General features: G+C 37.5%; 1 protein-coding gene across 1 annotated transcript in view; it reads right to left on the bottom strand.

The window, feature by feature from the left end:
• Positions 1–26,112, bottom strand: part of CERKL (ceramide kinase like) — a 117,235-nt gene that overhangs the window by 34,418 nt on the left and 56,705 nt on the right. Inside the window, 1 exon segment of the mRNA XM_023514167.1 lies at positions 2,942–3,073. Coding sequence (XP_023369935.1) covers positions 2,942–3,073 — 132 coding nt within the window.

Genomic DNA, 26,112 nt, shown 5'->3' with positions numbered 1-26,112 from the left:
CAGTGGTCACACTGGATATGCAGAAGATACATACGTATTCTGTCTTAGTCTTTCATGTAAGATATCTTTTCTTGCAAATAAAGTGTGAATTGAAGACATTACAAAATGTTATTAAACTGAAATATGATCATATTTCTATAGCACTTTATGATATACAAAGTAGTTCTAAATGCTTATCGTCTTTGATCCCCTAAACAACACAGTAAAGTAAACAAGAATACTAAAACTTTTCAAATATCTATTTGTACGAAGGGCATTCAGCATTCAGCCCTTCATACAAAATATAAGTAGTTAGTCAATATACACACAGGCAGCCCTGGGTTATGAACAAGATAAGTTCTGCAAGTTTGTTAAATTGAGCCTGTACGTAAGTCAGAACAGGTACATTAACCTGTTGCCTGGAATAGCCTCCACTTATAAGTGTGAGTTGTACATCAGACGGATGTTTGTAGCTCGGGGACTGCCTGTACTAAAATTGTTTTATAAACAAAGGATGTAATTTTGTAATTTTTCCTGTAAGAGCAGAGTTGGGCACTTAATAATTAACCATTCTGTACAAATATGTAAGCAAATTCTACTTTTGCTTTATTAATATTCTACTGTTTTTGTGTTAAGCTGAATATAATACTTAATACTTAGAAATTCAGGAAAAAAACTCTAGAACGTATTTTTTTTCAATACAGTTGCTTCAAAAAGGAAAGCACATTTTCATGATTTTTCTCTGTCCCTCTACCTCTCTCTCTTATAATTCTTATTCTGCTGGTGGAGTCACCTTTGCCAACCAGATGACAACACTCTGACAAAAGAACTTCCACCGACTGTGGATCAGTGCACGGTGAGTCAACTGCTGAGTACAGACAGTATAAAGACTCGCCCATAGTATGGACCGAACTTCCTGTTTACCTTGTTGGGATCCTTCCCAGGAGCCATTTTGCCTTCATTCCCCCTAACATATCCACGTTCAGTTCCAGCATCTTCAGCCTTCAGGAAAAGGGGGTCTACCCTTCTTAGCCCCTGGAAGGGTCCTGATGGTGAAGGGAATGACTGTTTCAGGATGGGCACAGATACTACTCTAGTATAGTCAACTGAAAGGCATAAGTTTTAATCGTTCTTTGGATTAAAGCATGCTGGGTCTCTCTCACATGTATGTCATGCCACTAGACATAAATAAGAAAGAATCCAATTCCCTGGAAGATGTTTCATGATGACAGAATAAGATTTCAGATGAAGTCCACACTAAGGAAGGCAAAGCAATGTTACGGACCAAACTTTCCAAGACGTTACAGGTGTAATAGTCCCTCTCTCTCTCTCTCTCCCCCCCTGCTGCCCACTCACGTCCTCTGGCCTGCCTTCCTTTCCTCACTTTTTGCCTTCTCTGCGTCTTAAAAACTGTCTGGTGCAAAGGCTTTCATTGAGCCTCCTGATCAAAATTAATTATTGCCCTCTGTGACATCAGAGTTCTTTTATGTATATCATGATTATAACCTAAAATTCTCTCTCTCAGAAGCAGGTGTGGTAGCTTACTTGCATTCTGACCAATGTTTAACACAGAGCAAGCATTCCACATAAGATCTTAAAATGAATCACAGATAGGAATATCCGTTGCAAACTGTTTTTTAGTATTCAAATATTAAATCAATGACACAAAATAATTATCAAGTTTGCTCATAACTTCATTCAATTTTTAATCGTCTCACCCTAATACAAATCTCAAACTTCGCCTTCAACCACTTTTTGAAAATCTGCCGTAGAAAGAAACGACACAGCTGAATTTTCTCTTTTCCTTATAAATCACCTCTAAATAAGCCAAAGGTCATGAAAGTGAAACGTTAACTTCCTTACTACTATTACTACTACTGTATTTTAATTCAGAAATTCCTTTTGAATCTTTTGTGGTACTTTTTCTCGAATCTCCTTGTAGTAGATACTTTTAGGGCTGGGTGACCTTTCTATCAAGCTTGCCCTTGGTTTTGTTGTTGTTGTTGCTGTTTGTTTGTTTGTTTCCAGGAAATTTTTTCTATCCCAAGCCTTCAAGTCACATTGACATTGTAAGACCCAGCTCCCTTCATTACAACTGAGCAAAGCTAGATTCCCTTCCCTATGAAGCTAAAAGATTCCAAATGCACTCTGAGTTTGTCTCCTGAGTAGGTTTATTTTTATAATATTCTTCATTGATCATAATGTCTTGAAAATTTTCACTGTGTGTCCGTGATGCTACATAGACGTAAAGCTAGTAAACTTGGGATTCCTGATAGCTTCTACGGCTCTCAGGTCCCTGTCACAGTAAAATACAAGTCTCAAAGAAACAAAATAATTTGGTCACCAAATTAAAAAAAAAAATCAAAGAGCCTATTACTAACCTTCTATTAATTTTAGCATTAGCAAATTTCTATTATCCTTGACACAAACCTATGCACATTTCCCAGCTTAGACAATAAATTTAATTTAAGCGTCTGCCTTTTCTAAATTCATTTGTAACCAGCAGCTAATTGCTTAGTTTTGACCTAACCAGCAGGGGTCAGAGTCAGAACAAAAACAACCTAAGGAAGGATTCTATGGAAAGAAACCAACAATGTAAGCAAGCAAAAATCAACTGCTTACCAGTCTGCAGAAATAATATGTAGACAGCAAATGTCCCAAAGAAGATATCAAAAAGTGTACAGCTCCCTAAAAAATTATACCTATTACGTTTGAAAAAAAGGTCCAAGGAAGATCTAAAGAGAAAATATTTATATTCTAGTAAAACTAACACAATAAAAAAGAAAATAAAATTATGGAATTATAACCTTGGGGCTGGCTGCAGTGGGTTATGGAAGACATATAAAATATTTAGACATTATAAGCGGCTTCCCAAGTTTCAATCAACAATAAATTCAGGTTTTATCTTGCCTCCCTGAGTATATTTTTTAAATAGTGAAATTAAATTATGAAAATGACTCACTTGTTACATCAGTTTTTATTTCTGCAAGTTTCAACAGTGGTTCAACTTTCTCATAATAGACCTGTATCGCTTCTTTTTTGTGACTTTGAGGATTAAGGAGTATTTTTAATGACTTTGGTCTGTTCGGAAAACCTAAGAAGAAACACAAAGACAAGTTATAAAGTCTCTGTTAGCATTTTTTCTTTCGCTTAAAATGGCATGCAAGTTTGTTAGAATGTTATACACATTTGAACAGTACCTGTGATTTTTATTTGAGGTTTTTGGAAGAGTATCCTGAATATGAGATCATTTTAAAACATTTATGTTTTCCTAGCAGTTTAATAGCTATAGCCCTCTTAAAATAACTCATGAATTATACAAAAAATTTAATTCATGAAGGAAGACATGACAAAATGCAACTTTGTAAATATTAGGCAATGTTTATGCATATTTACCACATCACAGATAACACATCAAATGTTCCGTTAGCATTTCTTTTTTTTTCAGCAAAAAAGCAATGGACTGTAACAAATAGAAGGGTACATTTCCTCTCCTTAGCTAAATGTGCTCATTATTGGAATTGGGCACCACAGTGACCCCAAGGCTACCAACGCCTGACCTACTGATGAGTCCAGGGCAGAACAGAGTGAGCAGGGATAGGTCAGTGTCAGCACCCAAAGCCATGCATGCTGGTAGATAAAAAGAGGGCTTGGGTCAGAGTTCAAGCCTGAAAGGGGGCCAGGGAGAAAGGACTCCAGTGGGAACTGGGAAAGCAACGCCTCTCTGCGGGGATTCGATGATAGTACTGCCTCCCAGTTGGGGCTGAGATTTGATACTACAATTTTCTGGGTTTGCAAGATGCTTATCACTTAGAACCCGGTTGGAGCAGGTGCAAAGCAAATTTTCTGTTGTTTGAAAGGGACAGGGGGGACAGAGGAGCCAAAAGAAAGCTGACAACCATGTCTTTTATGGTAAGCTGCTCTCAGAGGGCCATGCTTCAAGGCCTAAAAAGCAGTTACTAACATCCATTTTTAATAAAACCATTACTAAAAACAAGTGAAAATTGTCCTCTACATAAGAATGTTTCATCTGTCAAGGAAAGATAATATTTCAAGTCTCATCATGTTTGATACAACAGATTATTTTGAATTCACACATTTCCAGTTACCATGATTAATGTCTTCCTTTTTCCCAATTCCCACATCGAAAAGAGTGCCCAGATCACGAGACAGTAGCTACTCCCTTCCATGCCTTCTACCTCTCTCACTGTCATGCTCTGACTCAAGGGCCACCTCCTGGGCACCCTTGCTGTCCCCTTCCACAGCATCCTCTGGCATCATAGCTCTGGTAGCGCTGCTCAAAAGCAGTCATGGCTAATTGCTGTCTGCAGAGCAAGCCCAAACCCCCAAAGATGACACTCAGAGCCCCCCCCAACCTGATTTCCTTTCCCCTCCGTCATAAGTATTCAAGCAACATTTGTTGAGCATTTGTGCTAGACACTGGGAGGAAGGGCAAAGTGATCAAGATGTAGTTCATACTTTAAAGGAGGAAAACATACCCACAAATTTGCATACCAACAGCACAAGACTAGAGACTTGTTAATGGAGATGTGCAAAGTACAGAAGGGGTGTCTGAGAAGGGTGACTCATTCTTATTAGGGATCTGGAAAGGCTGCAAGAAGACAGCACTGGAGTGCGGCTTTCACTTATGCTGTTTCACCATCTGAAATTGTGTCCTCTGTTACCTAGCATCACACTCCCTAGCAAAACAGCAAGGGCGGAAATTTTAGACACTGAGACCAGACTGGGAAAGCTCCCAAAGCTGGGAAATTGCAGAGGGCTTTCATGTTTCATTTCAACTTTCTCATCATGGTCCAAACCCATCGTATGATCGCCAAGGACCGTGTCCGACAGGGCTTCCTTTGTGAGGGGCAGTTTTTCCTTTCGTTCCACCTCATCCCCATTTTTATCAAAATGTTACCACTTTTTCAAAGCTTACTTCAAATACTGCTTCTTCATGGAAGCCCTCCCCAGTCACCAATAAAATTCACCCTCCGGCTTCTCTGATGCTCCCACTTTACTCCCTGTACCTTTATTACCTATTTTTATATCCATTTATACAAAAGCCTCTGATGAAATTCCCTGTGTCTTGGGATTTCCACTGACCAACCCTAGGAAAATATAAAATGGAATCAAACAGTAATATAGCACCCAACATTGCATTTTCTATACATCCAACTCCGTGAACAATACTGACACTAAGCAAAGGATAAGTAAAAACATTCTGTCCTGTGGTGGAATAAGGAAGAATTAGAAATATTCCTAACATAGAATAAGAAATCCCTATTTTCAGTTATTATAACAATTTCTGACTCAGGCAAGAATCATCAATGTATGCCAAAACCACCTGTGATGGTCAGTTGTAAACAAAATATATATTCTTAAACCGTGTCCCTTATCATTAACTACAAAGGGTAATATCCTTAATGGGAACTAAAACAATGAAAACAAACTGCAATATGTGATTCTAGATTGGATTTAAAAAAAAAAAAAAAAAACCACCACAAAGGACAGTACTGCTGCCCTTTAACCAAGAAGAGGTAAGCAGTACTTCTTACCGAGGGCTTACTTCTACTAAAACCTGACAGGCACAAGACACTTGTTTAACCCCAAAGGCCAGAAGTCAGATTAAATATGCAGATTAAGTTTACTTTACCCAATAAATTTATCAGAATACCCTGTTTCATTTCTCAAACAGAGGCAGTCCCAGTAAAGATACTATCATAAAAACCAAGTTCTATTTCTCCTCCTTCTTATATTCATTTATTTATGCACAAATAACTGCCTACTTGCCACGTGCCAGGCGGGTTCCAGAGCCTGAGGCTCTATCGGTGCAAAAGAACATTCTCTGTCCTTATGAAGCTTCCATTCTAATGGCAGGAGAGAAAAAGCATATCAAGCAGTGACAAAAATGAAAACTAGTAGTGGAAAAGTAGAGGGGCAAAGGTGGGAGTGACCCCCAGGCCAGGGAAGGTCAGATTGTCCACAGACTTGATAACATATACAAGGACTTTGGGTTTTGTTGAGTAGGAAGACAAGCATAGTGGATTCTGAGAACCACAGTCACATAACCTTAGGTGTTAAAAGGAACACTCTGGACACTATGTGGAAAGGATACACAGTAAAGCCAACAGCTGCCAAACTTAAGAACTATTGTCATAGTCCAGATGGAAACGATGGTTCTTAGACTATCACAATTGTAGAGGAGGTTATAAGCAAACTTAGGCTTGGTGCAACGGCTCATGACTATAATCCTACTACTTTGGGAGGCCAAAGTTGGAGAAATGCTTGAGGTCAGGAGTGTACGACTGTCCTGAGTAACATAGCAAGATCCCATCTACAACTAAACAGAAAAATTAGTTAGTTGTGGTGATGTGTGCCCATAATCCTAGCCACTTGGGAGGCTGAGGTAGGAGAATTGCTTGAGCCCAGACATTTGAAGTTTCAGTGAACTCTGATGATGCCACTGCACTGTAGCATGGATGACATAGTGAAATCTTGTGTCATGTATTGAAAAGGAGAGAGAGAAGAAGAAAAGTTAGATTTTATATGTATTTTGAAAGTAGGGGTGGCAGGAAAGTATGCCAAAGAAGTTTTAAAGAATACTCAAATGTGTAGCTGGATAAGGGGAAAGTGAGAACTTACGCTGGGTAAGAAATAGTGAAAAGATAGCATCAATAAATTATGGTCTCAGTGGGGGTGATGGATTTTAGGAGTTGAGGGAACAGAGATCAGGTGAGCTAGGAAGACACGAGGCAACAGAGGGAAGGTAGGATGCATAAAGCTGAGATTGAGAAAGTTATTAGTAACAATAAAACAAAATCTAATGAACTGGTTCATTCATTAGAATCATCCAAAATGCTTCTAAAATCACAGATTCTGGGCCCCAGCCCCAGCGTCTGGGGCTCAGTAGTCTGAAGTTGGGTCTGAGAATTCATATTTATTTATAAATTCTGCTGATGTTGATCTGGAGACCATATTCTGAAAACCACCGCTCTGGAAGTGTGATCCTAGAGGATGTGAGCAAAGTGAAGAACAGGTTAAGATCCCTGGAGGCCAAGAGACCCAAACCTGGGGGAACACCTACAAAAACACATGAAATTATAAGGAGAGGAGGGTCCAGAGACAGTGACATGGGAGCTTGTCTTCAAGGAGTAAAGAAACAGATTGAGCTTCAATGCGGAGGATGTTTAAGATAGGAAGAAGAGAAACTGGTCTCAAAATGGCCAGGAGATGGAAGGGAGATAACACCACCTTCAGGACAGTGGCACATGGGCCGGGAAAAGTCACAGAGGCCAGCAGGGGAAGCTGTGAGCCCTGAGAAGGCTTAGTCTCTACTAACACGCAAAAGTGAGCGGAACACTTGGAAGTGGCAGAAAATACAGGAGGCTCTGCTAATGATAGACCAGTCATTCCAAAAGGCAGAGAAAAGGGCGTCTGGAGTTGAGGCAGGTGAGGAAGGGCCTCAGGCAGTGACAAGGTGTGGAAGAGATAAGGTTGACAGATGCTAGGGTTAGAGAACAGGGCAGAGAGTTGGAGAGTGGGTATCTCTCCCCAATCACAGAGACCGCTGAGGACTTCTCTTCCCTCCAGCCGTGTAAAAGCTAGGGGAGGAGCAATGTTGCCTGGAGCAGAGGAGGCTCCCAAGCCCCCTTCCTCTCCCTCCAAGGCTCCAGACTATCCTCTTCACCAAGCAGCCTCAGAGCCAACATTCTATATTTGAGAACCAGATGCTTGATTGTTTTCTGTACAAAATTCAAAATCTTTTGATTCAGTCCATCCTCTGACATCAAGTATTCATCTCAGCAAACCACCCCTGATACCACTTTGAGAATCCTTCTAGAAATATCCATATTCTGCATGCAGGATGCAAGCATATTCTGTAGCTTTTCATATCAACAGCAGCATTTCTATAGACACTATTTCTGTATCTTGCTTTTGAGCTTTTTTCTTTTATTCTATTTTAAAGATGACTCCATAACACTCTACATAAAAGTACCTAGTATTCTTTGGTTGGGAGAACTACAATTTAATTAACCAGCCCCTGGGGTGGATATTTAGATCGTTTCTGATCAGCCTTACCTTCTAGGTTCTAGATACAGTCCCTCCACTGAGGAGTAGTAGCAATACTATTTCCCGACAATCAGAATGAATCATCTTTGCCAGCATAGCATCTTAGTTTCCATTGATGAGCCACTTGCATAATTCAGTAATATGGCCAGCTTACCCTAAATGTCCAGTTCAACTGAACAACTGTCATGTTCCCATGTGAAAGTATTCTCCCCTCATCCTAAAACCTCTATATCAGCACAGTAATAACTTACAGAGGCAGGAAGCTAAAATAGTTTTAATGGGTCACTGGATGTGAAGGTAAAAGATGACACTTCAATGTCCACTTGATTCAGAGATCTCTGTATTCTGTTTCTGGAACTAAAAACTACTTTAATATCACAAGGTTTTATTTCTAAAGTAGAATACAGTATTCCACAATAGGAACATGAGGTAAGTAAGACCAGTGAATCTCAGAGGTGTCAGCCTATTTCCTTACTCTCCAAAACAGTATCATACAGGATGTCAATTTGTTGGACAAGGTCACAAGTGGGAGCCCTGATATGGCAGGCAGGGAATGAAAATTCATACCTAGGGTAAACATTCATAGCAGCAAGGACAAACCCCCAGCATTCCTCAATGGAGAAGGTCCAATGTAATCAACCTGCCACCAGGTGGTTGGCTGACTGCGCTGGGACAGTGCCATAGTCAAGGCTCAAGGTTGATATGTTTGTAGGTAGAACACTTGGCAATGGTGTCAGTTCATTCAGCCTTGGTCAGAAGTGATTGTTAAATCTACATATTCCTCCCAACCCTACACCAGCACCACTGTGTTTACGTGTCCCTTGCAAAGCCCTGGTATTACTTTGCAACAAGGCTGACAATATGGGTAGAATGGGGCATCTTGCCTATCAGATTATTTTCAGGTCTGATGAATTCTCCTCCGTGAGCATTCACATAAAACATACACATCCTCATATCCTGCCCTTCTGGGAAAGGATGCTTTCTGCCTCATACAGCCAGTCATCAATCATTTTCCTTCAAGCTCCTGACTATTTAGCCAAGCTCTTAACCACTGTCCATGCATTGATATACACCAATCCCGTGGCCATCACTCTCTGACAACTAGCATCAACTGCCTAATGTTCTGTCCCCCAGAAAGACCTCCCTTCCCTGCTATCTTTTAGGAACCCTCTAGAGTGGAACTGTCATGCTTCAGTAGCTCATTTTAGTTATATTGCCCAGAACTATCTCTAAATTGGGTTCCTTTTGTTTCCTTCAGGGTCAGCCATAGAAAACATTTCATGAAGCCACTTACATGGAATTAAGAGGAAAAACTGCACTGCAGAAATTATTGTCAGTCACCTGTATGTCCAACGTACACAATTCTTCTCTTCTTGCCTGTTAATAACATTTTCAGTAAAATACATCTTTCTATCTAAAATAGTAATTTTGTTTTATTCAACTGAAATCTGATCAACATAGAGTTCTAATACACGTCTTAAATTTAATATTCAAAACTGAAATTCTGATTTTCCCACCCTACCTGGTAAATCTACCCACCATCTTCCCTATCTCACTGAACAACAACTTCATGCTTCCACTTGCTCAGACCAGAAATGTTAGCACCTTATTCTGAAACTTGGTAATTAAAAATAACCAATCAAGCATTTATCCTGCCTTCTAATATAGACTATATATCTGGGTAACCAAATAGCCCCAGTTGCAGAGGCAACATTCTTCTGTTTTGTTTATAGTACAAGAATGGCATTGATTTAAACAAAATGAATTATGAATTAGAAAATCTCCAGGTTGCTACCCCTAATTAAATAATTAATTCAGAGAAGGATAATCAATACGTGTTAAACCGTTAGGTGAAATATTCTTTGAGAACTAGATATGTCCCTGATCCCGATACCACTCAACAAATTATCTACTAGTTTCAAATGGAAAAATTTCATTAGAGGGATCAGGCTGCCACCTCCTTGGCTAAGCCTCACGAATGATGGGACAGTCGCATCATGCGTCTCATGACATGATGAAATACACGGTGATACATGGATCACTACGAAAACGTCTTCATAAAGTGTTCAACAGGAACCTGATTAAGCCTGTCGATGAAAAATCCAGGGAAATACAGAGGAGAGAAGAACAAGTTCAATGCCACCACAAAGCAGCGGTCAGACAGTGGCACTGTGAGCAGCAGTGCCCGGAACAACAGCCAAGCATCACTCAGCAGCTCAGACCCACTGAGGCAGAATTTGGGGGAGTGCCGACCAGTTTAAATATGTTTAAATAAGTTCTCCAAGTGATTCTCTCATGCATACTAAAATGTCTACACTCAGGAAGTAATCTGTTTTCTTCCATAAGTCAGTACCAGAGAAAATAAAATAGATGATGAAAAACAATGTAATGTTATAGTTTAAATGTATTTAATCAAATGAATAACCCTTGATTAGACATTGGTTGGTAAAAACGTACTATAAAAAAGCAATGTGGGAAATAGAGACAAGCAATTCTTATTCATCCTTTTGGTAGGATAATGATACTTGGTTATATCTGCAAAATCTCTGTTTGGGGGGAGACTTACTAAAGCGTTTCTAGGAGAAATAGGATGTCTATAATTTACTTTAGAACACACTGACAGAATCAAATGTTTGAAGCAAATACGGAAAACTGTTAAGACCTGCAGAAATCACAGGATGACAATATGGGTTCCCAGGGGAATATTGTTTGCTTGTTGTTTTTTTGTAACAGTAAGAAACAAATCTTAATGTTCTCTTTGACTGATTCTCTCTTCGCATCCCCATAATCCACTATGTCAGTAAATCCCACCAGATCTATCTTCAAAAATGGATCCCAAGTCTGACTGCCTCTCACCACCTCTCCTGCCCTCACCCTGCTTATTATTCCAGTTTCCACTTAACCTCTCTCATGCTTCAGTCCTTTCATCCGCCCACATAGTCTACTTCACTTAGTAGCCAGAATACCCATTTTAAAAAACTGTGTTATTCTGCTTAAGACCCCAAGGACTCCCTATTTTTATCAGAATGAAAGTCAAAAAACACATAAAGCTTGCAAGCCCCTTTAGGACTGACTCTGGTAACTTACTCTACCGCCTGCTGACCCCACTCTGAACATGACCTTCTTGCTCAATTATCTATACATTTTTACATATTATAATTATATGCATAATTATTCGTATATAATTATACATATGATTATAATATAATTATTCCTCTGCTGCTTTCTTCTCATTACTTTCGGCTTTGTTCTAAAACTCTGCAGTCAATGAATGAACCCTTCCTTGACCACTCTTTATATAATAGCAACTATTTTCATTCATTGCCTGGTAGTACCCATTATCACTTGACATAATAAAAATATACTTACTTGATATTTTTTGAATTTCTCCTGTGCCATAAGGGGACATAAGAGCCCTGAGGTCAAAAACTGTGATTCTGCTCTCTGCTATGTTTACTAGTTCCTAGAATAATGTCTTGCACAGAGATGCTCAATACATATAATGAATAGTCTTTCCTTTAAAAGCCAAAATTAAAGGAAAAGTTCTAAAACTGCAATTCTAACTGCACTGATGAAAACAAAGGCTCAATATTGCAAAACAATCATTTACGCCAAAAGCTGTTCTCCTTAAATTGCTGTGACAAAACCAGTCCAAAATTATGACCATTATATTAATTACTAAAATAAAATAAAGAATCAAAGATTTATCAAAAGTAGGTCTAGTGATCAAGATCTAAATCCTTTGGGGGGGAAACACATAGCATGAAAAAACTAACAACCTCATATATATTACTGCCAAGTTAAGCCTTTAAAAAAAGAAAAAGTAATACAATCTCTATGTCATACCTACTCCCTACATCTACAAACAAAAAATCAGTTAAAAAAAAAACATATTTAAAAGCTGGTAAAATCTTCTCTAAATGAAGTTTCTAAATCAAACTTATATCAACACTGAAAAGAAAGACTGACCCTTTTGCTCAGAACTTAATAAATCCGTTTGACTTCGAGAAACAAATCAGTTATAGTAAAAATCAGAGTGAACCTGAGAAAAACAGTCTTTAGTCTAGGTGACACTAGTGTGTTTTGAAAAGCAACCTCCTTGCCTTGTTCTAGGCCTAAAATTAGAATGTCCCCTTAGCTTCATCATCTCACAAAAGAAAAGAAAGTGCAAAGAAGCAGGTGGCTCAGGAAATGTAACTGGTAAGGAGAGATGAAGCCGGGACAAAACTCGCCAGCTGAAACTGCCAAGCGCTTTAGTAAAACTATCTCTCATGAAATGAACCATAACCGGAAGAGAAGCATTTGGCTTTCAAAAGTGGATTAAGAAGGCAAAAAAAAGTTCTTTAGGTTTTAAGAAAATTTATTGATGAGGAAATAGGTCCAGCCCAGCCCTATGGACCAAATAATAAACACTTCCATGTAATACAGAAATGCATATAGCACAAAGGGCTTCTGTAAAATCACTAGCTGCAAAGCACTCCATGAAAAACATTTTTAAAATAAGACAACACAAGGCATCAGGTAGTCCTGACCTTCTCTCCTAGCACCCAATTACGATAAACTATAGGCTATGAAAGCTGTTTTGAGACCCCTAAATCCCAACTCCTTGGAAAAAAAATTTCAAACTGGCATTTATCATTTATTCATAACTTCACAATAGTGTAAGCGTCCCTGAGTAGACAAACCAAGATTAAAATATAGATATGATTTGGTATTGATATACAAATGGCTTGGTGCTAAGTCTTTTGGTAACTTCCCAATTCATACTCTAGAGTATAGACCTTTTTAGCACACCAGTTTGCAATGAACCAGCAATGTAAAACAGAATGGCCAACTGTTCCTCTGTTAGTAACAAATGTGCTAATATGTACTAGTTTAAACTTGATCTATCAGCGAGGCAATGAACCATGAAGGGTGGGGGTTAATCAGGGTGTTCTCCAAACAAAGGCTCATGAGAGCAGCAGGGACGCCACTCCCAGACTCACATCTGTGCTGTTTTAAGTGCAGCACGATGGAAACAGCATGGTGTTCATCAAAGTTAAGAGCCCAGAACCTTGTCGTAATCTTGTGTACACGCACAACTCTTTCACACAGAAAAGCAACCAAATTGTTGCAAAGATAAAACCCAAACATGGAGAATAAAAACTTCAGTAAACCACAAGCCTCGAGAACTATTAATATTAAACTATGCCCAGTTAATGTGTAACAACGATGGTAAAAGCCTTTCCTGCATAAGATTTGACCACTTCCCAGTAGAGCTCAGAGTTAGAGATATTTTATATCAGGCAATTTAGATTAAAATATATCAATTCCACTTTCTTGTCAACATAAGCTTATTGAAGCAGATCTTGACAAATCAGATAAAAATAATTTTAATGCACAGTCTATGTAAAGTGAAAACAAAGCTATATAAAACTTCAGAGTTTACATACAGCCTGCCAATGTAAACATATCTCTATTTCTAATGGCTGAAACTGACTTAACAGCAATTAGTAGAAACTATCACCTGCTGCCAGAATAATCACCTCAATACCTCAGGATTTAAATAATAAAGGAGCTGAGATTATTTAGATAGACCGAAAGTGAACAAGCACAGGAGAGGAAAAATAAAGAAAATTCAGCCGAATATACCATCATTTACCTTTAGAATTTTTTTATCCTGATATAATAAATTCTTCTTCATTGTGGAAGATGCTATAGATCTATTAACTATCTCACTTTTCCCAACTGAATCCAGACTGAAAAGAGATATATGTAATTAGCTTAAGGAAATTTTCCTACTCGGAAGTCAAGCACAGAATTAGTTACCAGTCTGATGAAATAATGGTATATTTAACCCTTCACAAACAATGAAATCACAAAACATTAGGGAGCAATTTCATGAATATGCTTTAATTTCATGATTTTATCAGTTAGAAAGCTTTTTCAAAGTATTTTTTCTGAATCATACATAAGCAGTGAAGTGTGACTTTTAAAACAAGTTTGAAGTTATCTTCAGCCCCTCAAGAAACAAAAAAGCATTGATTTTAGCATTCCAAGAACATATGTTCCATTACAAAAATAGTCTTTAAAAGAGTTGTGTACTGTAATACATATTAAAGCCCAATTACAGAGAATTCTTATTTCTTAATTTACAAAAAGAATCGTACATGTTTGCCATGTACAAGATGTTGTTTGGAACTATATAGATTGTAGAATGGCTAAATTGAGCGGATTGACATATGCGCTACCTCACATACTTGTCATTTTGTGCTGGGAACACATAAAATCCACTCTTATCAATTTTCAAGTATATTGTTATTAATTATAGTCACTATGTTGTACAATCAACCTATTGAACTTATCCTCCTAACTGAAATTTGGTATCCTTTGACCAACATCTCTCCAAGCCTCCCCCTCCCCACCCCGCTTACAATATCACCAGCTTCTGATCATCACTTAAAAGGTAGAAAATTCTGTCATTTTCAGGTTCATGGACAAACTTGGAGGAAGTTATGCTGAGCAAAATATGCCAGGGATAGAAAGACAAATACCACATGGTCTCACTTATATATACAATGTAAAAATGTTGAACTCATAGAAATACTCCTTTTCAGGGCTGAATAGTATTCTGCTGAGTATCTGTGCATGCTCTACATTTTACCATTCATGCCTTGATAGACACTTAGGCTGATTCCATATCTTGGTTCCTGCTATAATGCTGTAATAGACCTGGTGCTGCAGACATCTCTTCAATGCCAGGTTTTAATTTCCTTTGGGTATATGCCTAGTACTGAGATTGCTGGATCCTATGGTAGTTCTTTTTTAAACTGAGAAACTTCCATACTGTTTTCCATAATGATTGCAGTAATTTACATTCCCACCAACAATGTGCAAGGGTTCCTTTTTGTCCCCATCTCTGCCAACTCTTGTTATCTTTCATCTTTTTGGTAACAGCCATTATAAAAGGTGCTGAGTGGTATCTCCTTGTGGTTTTAATCTGCCCTTTTCTGATGATTAGTGATGGTGAGCATTTTTGTGTGTGTGTCTGTTGATCATTAGTATGTATTATCTGGAGAAATGTTTGTTCACGTCTTTTGACGGTGTTTTAATCAGATTTTTTGTTTTCTTGCTATTGAATTATTGAATTCCTTACACTAGTTATGTTTTGAATATTAACTCCTTCTCTGTTTGTCTGTTGCAAATATTTTCTCCCATTTCCTGGGTTATCTCTTCTTTCAGTTAAGTGATTTCTTCACTGCACAGAAACTCTTTGGTGATATAATCACATGTATCCATTTTCACTTTTGTTACCTATGCTTTTGAGTTCATATACAAAAATCATTACCCAGGCCAATGGTATAACTTTTCCAATCGTGTTACCAACTAGTAGTTTTACAGTTTCAGCCTTGCACTTTATTATTTAATCCATTTGGTGTCAGTCTGTCTGAAACTAAGATAGACTTCTTAATAAATTGGGTTGGGACAATTCTATTACTGTTTGGGGAAAAATAGGACCAATTTCTTATACCACACCCCAAATAAACCTCCAACAGACTAAAATTAAACTATACAAGTACGAGAAGAAAACAAAGGTGAATTTATCTGTAACTTGGATACAAAGGGAGGCTTCCTACTGTGACTCAAAAATGAGATGCAATAAAGAATAAGTTTAACTGCATAAAAGCTTTTAAATTAAAATGGCATGAATAATTTGCTAAGAAAAGTCAAGAGAAATTACCTATTGGGGAATAACTCTTTGGAATATGTATCACAGAAAGAGACGGACAGGCTATAAGATATAAAGACTATAATATATAAAGAACTTCTAAAAAAATAAGGGGAACAAGAGGCCAAAAGCATAATAGAAAACAGGCAAATGATATGAAGGCAATTCACAATGAACAATATTAAAAATAGCCTTTAGACACATGAAAATATGTTCAATTTTAGTCATTTCTTAAAATGTAAATGAAAACAATCCTGACATCCATTTCCCATCTATTCTATTGGAAAAATTCTGAAACATGAAAGTTTCTCTCTTGTTGAGGTTCTGTAGGAACAGATGAAAATGGTATAAGTTCCATGGAAGGTAATTTTACGATATTTAACAAACGACACATACACTTAATCTTTATATCGGAAATCTTCTAAAACTTTACCTTCCAGACACAATATGCACAAAATTACTGACGTACTACTTGTAACTATTAGAAATTATTAGAATATTGGAAATTATCAAAATAGCCACACATGGGAGAGTGTTAAATAAAATATGGTCTAGACAACATAATAGAGTCTTTTATAGCTGTAAAAGTAAATAAATAAATAAATAAATAAAAGTAAAAAAAGCTCTCTATGAACTGATGTGCAGTTATTTCCAGTATTTGTTGGTAAGTAAAAAAGCGAAATGGCAAAGATTTTATATTGACTGTTACTTCTAGTGTAAGAAGGAAGGAAAATTTTAAAAATACACATATCTGGTAATTTTTCAAAGAGGAATATAAGTAACCAACTAAGGAGTAAGGCGGAGGAAATGGAAATGATACAGGAAGAAATGTTTTATCTTTTAAAAACATGTTCATGTCCTATATGTGTATAGGACATATATGCATATATGAATATATACATATATATGTGTGTGTATATATGTACGTCAACAAAGATGGTGGACAGGAAAAAATGAAAGCTGAATACAAATAGAAACACAGCCAACTGTATTTCAAATGGATAATAAATGCTAATCTGAATATCATTTAAACACCATACTTAAAATATATACCTTCATTCTAGGGGGCCAAGAAAAAGAACTGCCAATAATTCTTAAGCTCGTTTTAGTAGGTTTACTTTTGGCAGTGCTATAGACACCACTATTCTGAATCTACTGAGACTGTGTCATGTGACTGAGCAAATGGGCAGTTGTGTCGTCGTTGCTGGAAATCGTAGTTCTCACCCGGGGAGAGGTGAGATATAAACAGGAAGAACCCTGCAGGACTGTATAGAAATGAGAGAAATTGATGTAAACTTGGGTTTTATGATATTTTTTTCCTAATTCTGTCTGCTGGAGGAGTCTACAAGTTATGACATCCTGACAGCAACAAGCAGACCTAGTTCCAGACCTTGGTTTCCATGGTCCACCAGGAGAAACCTGACTTCCTTAAAGAAGGGCCCGATTCCAGGGCTGGTACAGGGAAGAAAAACCTAGACTATTCTATCATGTCAAAAAGTGAACAAAGTGCTCCTAAATTGATGAAAACAGGCTGAAAAAACATAGGTGACAACTTTAAAGGAACTTCTCAAAATGTCTTCACCTCTTTACCTCAAAGGAGAGCTCAATTTATCTTACAGCAGAGGAAATCTTCCTGTCGCAGGCACTCAAGTCCACCAGTGGAAGAAATGTGAGTCAACTTTGTCTTTCTCTTTCTCTTGATTTAGCTGATTTTATGATATAAACATTTTAATTTTTTCCCTCATGTCCTAAGTTTGACAGCTCTAAAATTATCAGATTAATTTCAATTATTACTTAAGACAAGTCAATCAACAAGAGAATGGTAACTGCATAACATTGATATGAACAAAGCTTAGAGTCGATGTTTTAACTAGAAGTCAAATAGTACAGGACAACATTGTAGAACCAACCTGCCCTCAACATATAGAACACAGATTACATGGACATTAACTCTAAGTTATGTTATTGGCACACTCACTTTCTGAGTGTTTATATATCTGATGCTCAGCTACATAAGCAACCAAGGTAGGAGTTGCAAATATAGCACAATCTGACTGATATACCACCAAAGACAACAGCTAATGGATTTCACCAGGTTTAAAATTAGATTCTTTTTGCAGCAACATTACTGAATATGCCTCCTAATTTTTAAGGTGTCAGGACAGAATGGTGGGTTAAGAACATGGCCTGTAGGACCAGATTGCCTGAGTTTGAATCTCAGTTCCATAACTTTCTAGCTGCATGAACAAAGTCTTTACCCCATTTCTGTCTCCTTTCCCCCACATGTAGAATGGTAATAATAATACCTATCTCCAAGGTGAAAATTATCATCTGTTGATATATGTGACACTTAGTACACTGCTTGCCACACCAAGAAATCATGACAAAGATGGTAATAATGATTAATTTTATCAGTATAATGACAATCCTTCTCACCCTCTCCTTCACAAAAATGATACTTAAACTTAGTCTTGAAGGGCTAAAGGGTTGGAGATTGTGAGTTCTATCAAAGCTCTTCACAAACGTGGATAGCTATGCAACAATAATAAGAGTTATCCCTTATCGTGTGTCTCCTATTTCACATACATTCTATATTTCAGTATCTCAAGGAGTTACCAAGATTGGCCTTATCAACTCCATTTTACAGATAGAAAGCCAAAGGCTCATGGAAGAAATAAAAGTAAGGTACACAAGCCAAGTAGGTAGCAAAGCTAGGAACCAAACTCCAGTTATCTAAATAAAAATCCCATCAGTCACAATGACTCATTCATAAACCAAACAATATATTTTCCATTTGCTTAGGTAAAAGGAGATAAACAGAGAGGCTGGCCATGTTATCCAGGGTGATCATCCTTCCCAGACTATACGGTGGGCCAGGGCTACCTAAGTCAACCCTCTGCTGTCAGATTTACTAATATCTGTGGTGAAAAGTTTAAAAAAGCTCAAAACAAAAATTTGTGGAGTTTGAACTTGAAAGTTTTTTGAAGTATTATAAAACTGTTATTATGTATTATTATGTATTATGAAATTGGAAATCTTTATTTTTGATAAGACATTCTAAAAGTGTCTAAAGAATAACACTGTTCTTTAAAAGAAAACACACACACTGACAAAATTCAGACTGTGTGGAGGCAACCACTCTTGCTCTGTCCCTTTAGATTTCAAAGGACCCTGTCCTTTGAGAATATCAAGGGCTCACCACTAGCTGGTTCCAGTGATAACATCTTTTTAAATATACTTGAAAACACACATATATTTAGTCCCAAATATATAGCATAGTCCATTATACCCTGCCTTTCAAGAAAGCCATACTATTCTTAAAAAAGAAAAAAAAAACCAGATTAAGCATTTTTAAAAGGCAGTGCTGGCTCAGCGCCTGTGGCTCAAGCGGCTAAGGCGCCAGCCACATACACCTAAGGTGGCTGGTTCGAATTCCCAGCCCGGCCCACCAAACAACAATGATGGCTGCAACCAAAAAATGGCCAGGCGTTGTGGCGGGCGCCTGTGGTCCCAGCTGCTTGGGAGGCTGAGGCAGGAGTCTCGCTTGAGCCCAGGAGTTGGAGGTTGCTGTGAGCTGTGATGCCATGGCATTCTAGCCAGGGGGATAGCTGAGGCTCTGTCTCAATAAATAAATAAATAAATAAATAAATAAATAAAAGGCAGTGCAGTATAGTTTAAAAAAAAAAAAAGAAAAAAACAAAACAGATGGATTTTTGAATCAGAAAATTCTGAGTGTGAATCTTGCTCTAGTACTTCATTCATAACCAACTTACCCACCTCATCCAATCTCTCAGAGTTCTGTTTTCCCAGCCAGAAATCTGTAGAGATTAATACATATATATCTTGACCACAGTAAAAGTGTTCTGATAAAGATTAAATGAGTTGGTTTAAGTAGAAAGCAACTAAGACAATGCCTAAAATATAATACAGACAAGCAAATGCTCAGTTCACCTTACCAGTATTTACCATGCCAGGTGTTATCGAAAATAATAGCAAACATTTACTGAGAATTCGCTATAGGTGAACCCCTATTCCAAGTGCTGTGCCAAAAAGAGTCACAGTCTGGTTAAGTATTAGCCATGTGCACTCAAAATTATAACATAAACGATAGTAAGTTCTGTCAGAGCATGAGCAGGGCCAGGAAGTGGCCTGACTATGTGATGTGGGACAGTCAGCTTCACAGAGGAGTCTCTGGTTTGTACCAGACCCTGAACTTCAAAAGGGATTCACTGGGCAAAGGAGAAATGAGGGGCACTCCAGGTTAAAGGAAGTTCCCCGCTTTGACATTTCACTGGCACCTAGGAAGGCACCAGGGGCCAAGAGAGCAAAGCCTGGCACTGGAGGCTGCACAGGGCCCCAGAACTGGCCATACAAACCGGCTTCATCTTTGTCCACTTCTTCTCTTTTTATTGGAAAAAGAGCTAAGGCAGGTAACTAGGAGAAAGAGAAATTGTAGTTTTTCAAAATACATAAATTCATAAATACATAAATTCATAAATACATAAATTCACTTAAGTTATTTTTTAAAATAAAAAAATAGATGTTTTTGCTTTTATGATAAATTTTAAGGAGAAAAAATGGTTGCTTTGAAAACTGTTACCACAATGCTAAGGCCATTTGCAAATATCTAACTACCTGCCTCAAATAGCAATAAATATATTCATACAAGATGATAATAAAATTCCTAGAGTTACATATAGTATCTACATAAATATCACAATTTCATTACCCTTAATGGTAGTCTAATGAATGCCAGGGGCTTAATAATGATTTGCTGCTTAGTATGAAATATTATGCATTTCCTACTCAGGCATCCTGGGAGCGGGCTGCTTTATTACTTTTGACTTCATTTCTTTTCAGTGATAAAAGTTGTTAAGTGAAAATCCATTATACTCTTATCTGAGAATAGATTCAACTCTTTATCTCTCCTGTAGGCTTATAGACATTTGCATTTTGCTTAAGACATTCTGCTAAATGTAAATGCTGGTGATTTATAATTTACAATCAAACCAGTATGTTTATGTGTTTTTAAAATTCCTTCAGATTAACAAAAAGAAACACACACCATCTTTTTCATAATCCACAAACAACTGATCCCAAGGCTTGGAGAAAACGCTACTAGTGAATTCTTCATGAGGAATTCTTTTCTCTTTTTCTGTGAGAAATGCATTCTAACATGACTGCTCACCCTAAATATTGCCTACACTAAGAGTCTAGAGTTCTGAATCATAATATTGGGAAAAGAAGACTAGAACTTCCAAACAAGATGATACGGATAACTCCTAACAAGTGTCTGAAGTCTTTTTTTCAGAGTAGAGTCCAAATCGCATAATAAACATCTTACATTTAAGTATTATAGAGAATACTAATGCCTGGTAAGAAAAGTGAAGGGCTCATGCTCTGGATTCAGACTCATGAGAATTTGTCCCCACTTCCTCTACCACTTACTAGTTGCTAACCTCAGATTAACAAATTTTGTAACAATTTAAGCCTTAATTTTCTTATCAATAAGCCGAGAAACGATGATGGTTACAATAATAGCAACTTAATTTTACAATGTGCTACGTCATGCGTGGTCTTCACTCCTCAAACCTTACAACAAAACTCAGAAAATAATGTTATTCTCCCTTTTACATGAAAACATACTGGTAGTTGTTGATGCTATCATTATGAGGATTTAATGAAATAATTTATAAAACTTGCTTAAAAAGTGGCACACAGTAAATGCTTAATAAATGTCAGCTATTATCATTAAGATTTAAATTTTTTAAATAATGACTGCTCTATAATTTGGTAAAGGAAGAAACTGTTAACTAATTTATTTAACAGCATGAAAACTTAATTCAATATTTTATTGGAAACATTTAGCGAATCTTCAGTTAGCACTTTGAACATAAGCACATCGTAAGATCTGGCGATACTTACCTAAATTGTTTCGTCAAAGAAGTTTTGTTATACAAAGCAGTCAAAAGGGCATCTTTCTAGCAGAAGGATTTAAAGTGTATAAGATCTTGACAGTAGAATACACTTCTTAACTCCTATTATCAAGATACCAAGTCCATGACTGAAGCAGAAATATAATTTTCATGTGCCAGACATTGTTTTTAGATATAAAAGTAATGACACAGAAAAATATATCCCTCCCTTAGGACAAAAATGCTACACAGGCCAGTGAGAAGCCCTTGGGAAGATGGCCTGGTATTATTCTTCCCAAGAATAAACAGAACAATTTTTTTTCTAGAGAGATAATTCTACCTTGCTCTCTACTGAAAGAGTAGTGGCTGTGAGTTGGAACTGATGCTAGATGAAAAGGAATTTGGAGAGAAACCTTTGGCAGGCCCCTGTCAACATTTACCAGGATCTTCTGAACCAGTTGTGTAGAAAACAAGTAGTTTTCACTTGTGTAAAACAAGTGATGACTTCATATGATATAGGAACAGGTACTGGTAGGTAGGTAGATTATCCAGGCATGGTGCTATGCCTTTAAGAAAGTGAGTTCCCTTCTGGCCCAGGGTGGCTCTAGAAATGCCATCCCAGAACTATGGCCTGGAATCCATATGGCTTTCAGGAGTCTGCTTGGTACTTTATTTACTATGACTGAGCTGGTACCCAAGTTGCAAGACAAGTCCGTCGTATTCTTCCCTTTCCTTTACCCAAATGGAAGAAGGTTCTCCCTAAGCTGCAGTGCTTGGAGTTTGGGGAGGGTCACAGGGACACTTGCTTGGTCACTGCTGCTGGGGTCTCACTGGGTCACATATACTCCAGGCCACTGTCTCTGAGGCAGCACGGATATAGGATTTGTCCAAAGACTGTAGACGCTGTGGCCTGACTGCCTTTCCAATTTATTCTGGGTCCCAGACAGCTTTCATCAGTCGGTGGTAGAGCTAGCTAGAACCCAGCTTTCTACCACTGGCACTGAGGATTTCCCTCTGGCCAGGCCAGTCTAAATGCTCTCTCCACGAGTGCTGGCAGAGTTCAGCCCTGTGCTACTTACCTTGTGACAGAGAGGCCCTGAATTCCAATGCAAAGTACCACAAACACTGTACTCCCTGGCCTCAGGCACACAGATTCACTCTCCCCCTCAGTGGTGAGGCACTGCCAGCACCTGGGAGAGGTGTGGTGTAAATTATGTAAGACTGTCTTTCCTATCCTCTTCAGAGCCTCTTTCCTTGACATATCCTCTTCAGAGCCTCTTTCCTTGACATAAGGTGAAAACCAGGTGCTGTGATTACTTACCTGATTTTTGCTGCTTCTTCTTGTTGCTATCTATCTCATGCTATCTTGTTAAGTTTGGTTTTCTTGCACAGAGATGATCACTGGAGGGTTTCATTCGGCCCTCTGGCTTTGCCCACTCCCTGAGCTGCTCATTTTAAAATAATGATATTGATTTCCAGTTTATTTTTCCTTATAAGTACATTATTTGGCCGCATATCTAAGTAAAAGCTTCACAGTATTCTATTCTCTTTTTAAGAAAAATTCTGATTCAAGATACTATAATTAAGGATGTAGCATGGGCAAAAAAATATTTTACTATGATATTATATAGGACAAAATAAGTACTAAAGAAAACCAATGTTTTAAGAAGCCTAGCTTTTTGCTTTCAAGGAGATCAACCTATCTTTCCTTGGAATCAACTAGTGTCCTGTTTTCACTATATCTATTCATAATGTTGCCATTCTCCAATTTACTTGAACATAAGGCTTTGGAACTTTTATTCTTATTGTTCTTAAAATGATTTTTTTTTTTTTGTTTTGCAGTTTTTGGCCAGGGCTGGGTTTGAACCCACCACCTTCGGTATATGGGGCCGGTGCCCTACTCCTTTGAGCTACAGGCACCACCCTGTTCTTAAAATGTTTCTCTTCACATCTACAGACACTGGTGAACCCTCCCCTGACTTTTTCCACAAAAGACTGTGTGAACTTACTTTTGCCACAATAATCATTAGTCTATTAGGCTTATCAATGACTACGTATTCATCTTGAACAATTGCATTTTTTAAAGATTTGAATTTCCGAATCAGTGATCAATGGTTGTGTTTCCTGTTAGTTTATTTATATCTTCATTGTGGCCCTTAACACATTTGTGATATAATGAGTTGCCTTATCTGTCTCCAGGGCAACGGAGTTCTATACAGGATTACATCTCATTCATTTTTGTATTCTCAGCCCATGGTACAGTTTCTGATATAAAACATGTGGTGGGTAAATTAACCCATATTACTTATTGGTCAATAAAGTTATAATGACTCTTCTATTACTAAGAATAAAAAGATGCTACACTCAAGTGTGTTCAGAAAACTGGAATATGAAAAAACTTGACTTGTTTTCAAATAAAAATAGGAATAGTTCTAAGACTCATATTTATAAACCCCTATTGTCTGATCAGTCTTAAAATCTCAAGTATTCAGAGTTGCTTCCGTCCTCCTTCTAGTGTTCCCAATTCTTACTTTTCTTGAAAATTCACCATGTTTTAGTCATAGCTCCAATTCGAAACATAACCATGTACATTTGAAAACAATCCTTAATATTTAAACTGTATTAAAATTTTAAGTGTTAGTCTAGTTTATTAGCTAATTAGACTAGAAGACCAACTATTTGAGGCTTTAATGGCTTTGCCATGTTTTTTTCAATAGAAAAAAAAAATGGAAAGATGTGAAGGTTGTTGGGAGCAAAAATCCCATTTCTGAATAAAGACAAAATCAAAAATGTGATTTTTAAAAAAACCTGTCAGTTTTATCAGCAGAACCAGTTAAAAACAAGATCTTTGGATTTCACATCGGGATATTTAATATTTAACTGCAAGTTATTTATATTTTTGTGATGTAAACTTAAGTAAATTGACTTAGGTCAGTGCGTGTGTGTTTGTGTATGTACACAAATGAACAATTATCATCTCCCAAATATGACACAGCACAGGACAAAATAAAGATAGCAAACGTGAGACACGAAGATAGTTGTATAGACCCAATCTGATACAAATCAGGACTTCAAAGGACCAGAAAAAGGTTAGCAATTAACCTTATCCCAGAGAGAATGAGAAAGACCCAGGGCTGCCTTCACTTATAAAATGAACTTTGATTTTGATTTGATTCTTAGGTGACAGGTCCCTTAATGAACATTGAATTATCTGGACTTGGAAGTGAAAGAAACATTAAGAATAATGTCTTGAGATTTCAAGTTTCAAAGGAAAGTGCTAACATAACAGAATGATTAGTACAGAACTCTGGAGCCTCAACCATTCATTTGCATATGACGAAGCTGACCCAGAATTGCCTTTGCAAGTAAAGGGGTAAAAGGGCAAAGAGTTGGCACCTCCTATAGGACTCTGGGTTCACCTGAGCACAGTGATTTATTCACAGTCTTACAGGTTCCTTCATTTTCATTAGAGGAGTTTAACCGTGTTCTGTTTGTTCACATCAGTTGATTGTAAAAGTCAATCTATTAGCTTTTATCAACAAATTAACTCTATATTCCAAGACCATGCCAGACAATGTGACGCATGTATTTTACTGCCTTCAACTCTCATCAGGAGGTAAGCTCTGACCTCAGAGCACAAGGTAAGGGCAGTACACCTCTTGATGAGGGGCTCAACTACAACTTGGACTTTACCTAACAAACAATGCAACCTAATTGTACCCATATACTTATCTGAAATTTAAAAACAAAGTTCAGGCTGATCCAAAGGCAGTGAGTCATCTCAGATGACTATTCTCTGAGTTACAACGAAGCTATTTGTTTTTCTTTCTTCCCCTTTCTCATTACTGCACTTGACTAATCTTGAAAAAACAAACTAACAAACAAGCAAAAGGCTCAAAAGTTTCAAAAACATTGTGAGAGGATGATAGTCTAAAAGATGTGTACTATGTTCATCTCCGTAATTTGTCTAGATTTTAACCCCAGCCCAAACAAAAACATTATTCATTAAGGTGAACAAATACTTAGACAGTTTTTTTTTTTTTTTTGGCTTTTTGTTTTTGACAAGTCCCTTTACTCTTATAAAACTGCTTTTACTGAAATGAGCTGTGTTGTGATGCCGCCCACTTAATTGCTGTTGGATTTATGGGTGAGCTATAGTGAGGAAAATGCCTTAGCCCAGCCCTTCATAAGCCCTATGGGAACGGACTTCCTCAATCTTAAGTGGGAAGAAGAGCTTCGGCTCTCTAACCAAATGATACATTCTTATTTTACAGACCACCTAAGCCTTATGAATACCCGGCCGTGTTCATAAATTCAATTCAATTGAAATTAATTTTTCATTTTTAACTTTTTAAAATCTCTTGACACAAATTCAAAATACTATTGTAAAAGATATCCATGCTGAAGTGGAATGCTTTTAGTTAATTATACATATTC

This window comes from Otolemur garnettii, unplaced genomic scaffold, assembly GCF_000181295.1.
Source record: "Otolemur garnettii isolate 467f Iridium unplaced genomic scaffold, OtoGar3 scaffold00048, whole genome shotgun sequence".
NCBI classification, from domain to species: domain Eukaryota; kingdom Metazoa; phylum Chordata; class Mammalia; order Primates; family Galagidae; genus Otolemur; species Otolemur garnettii.
This window is presented reverse-complemented; position numbering and strand designations above follow the sequence as displayed.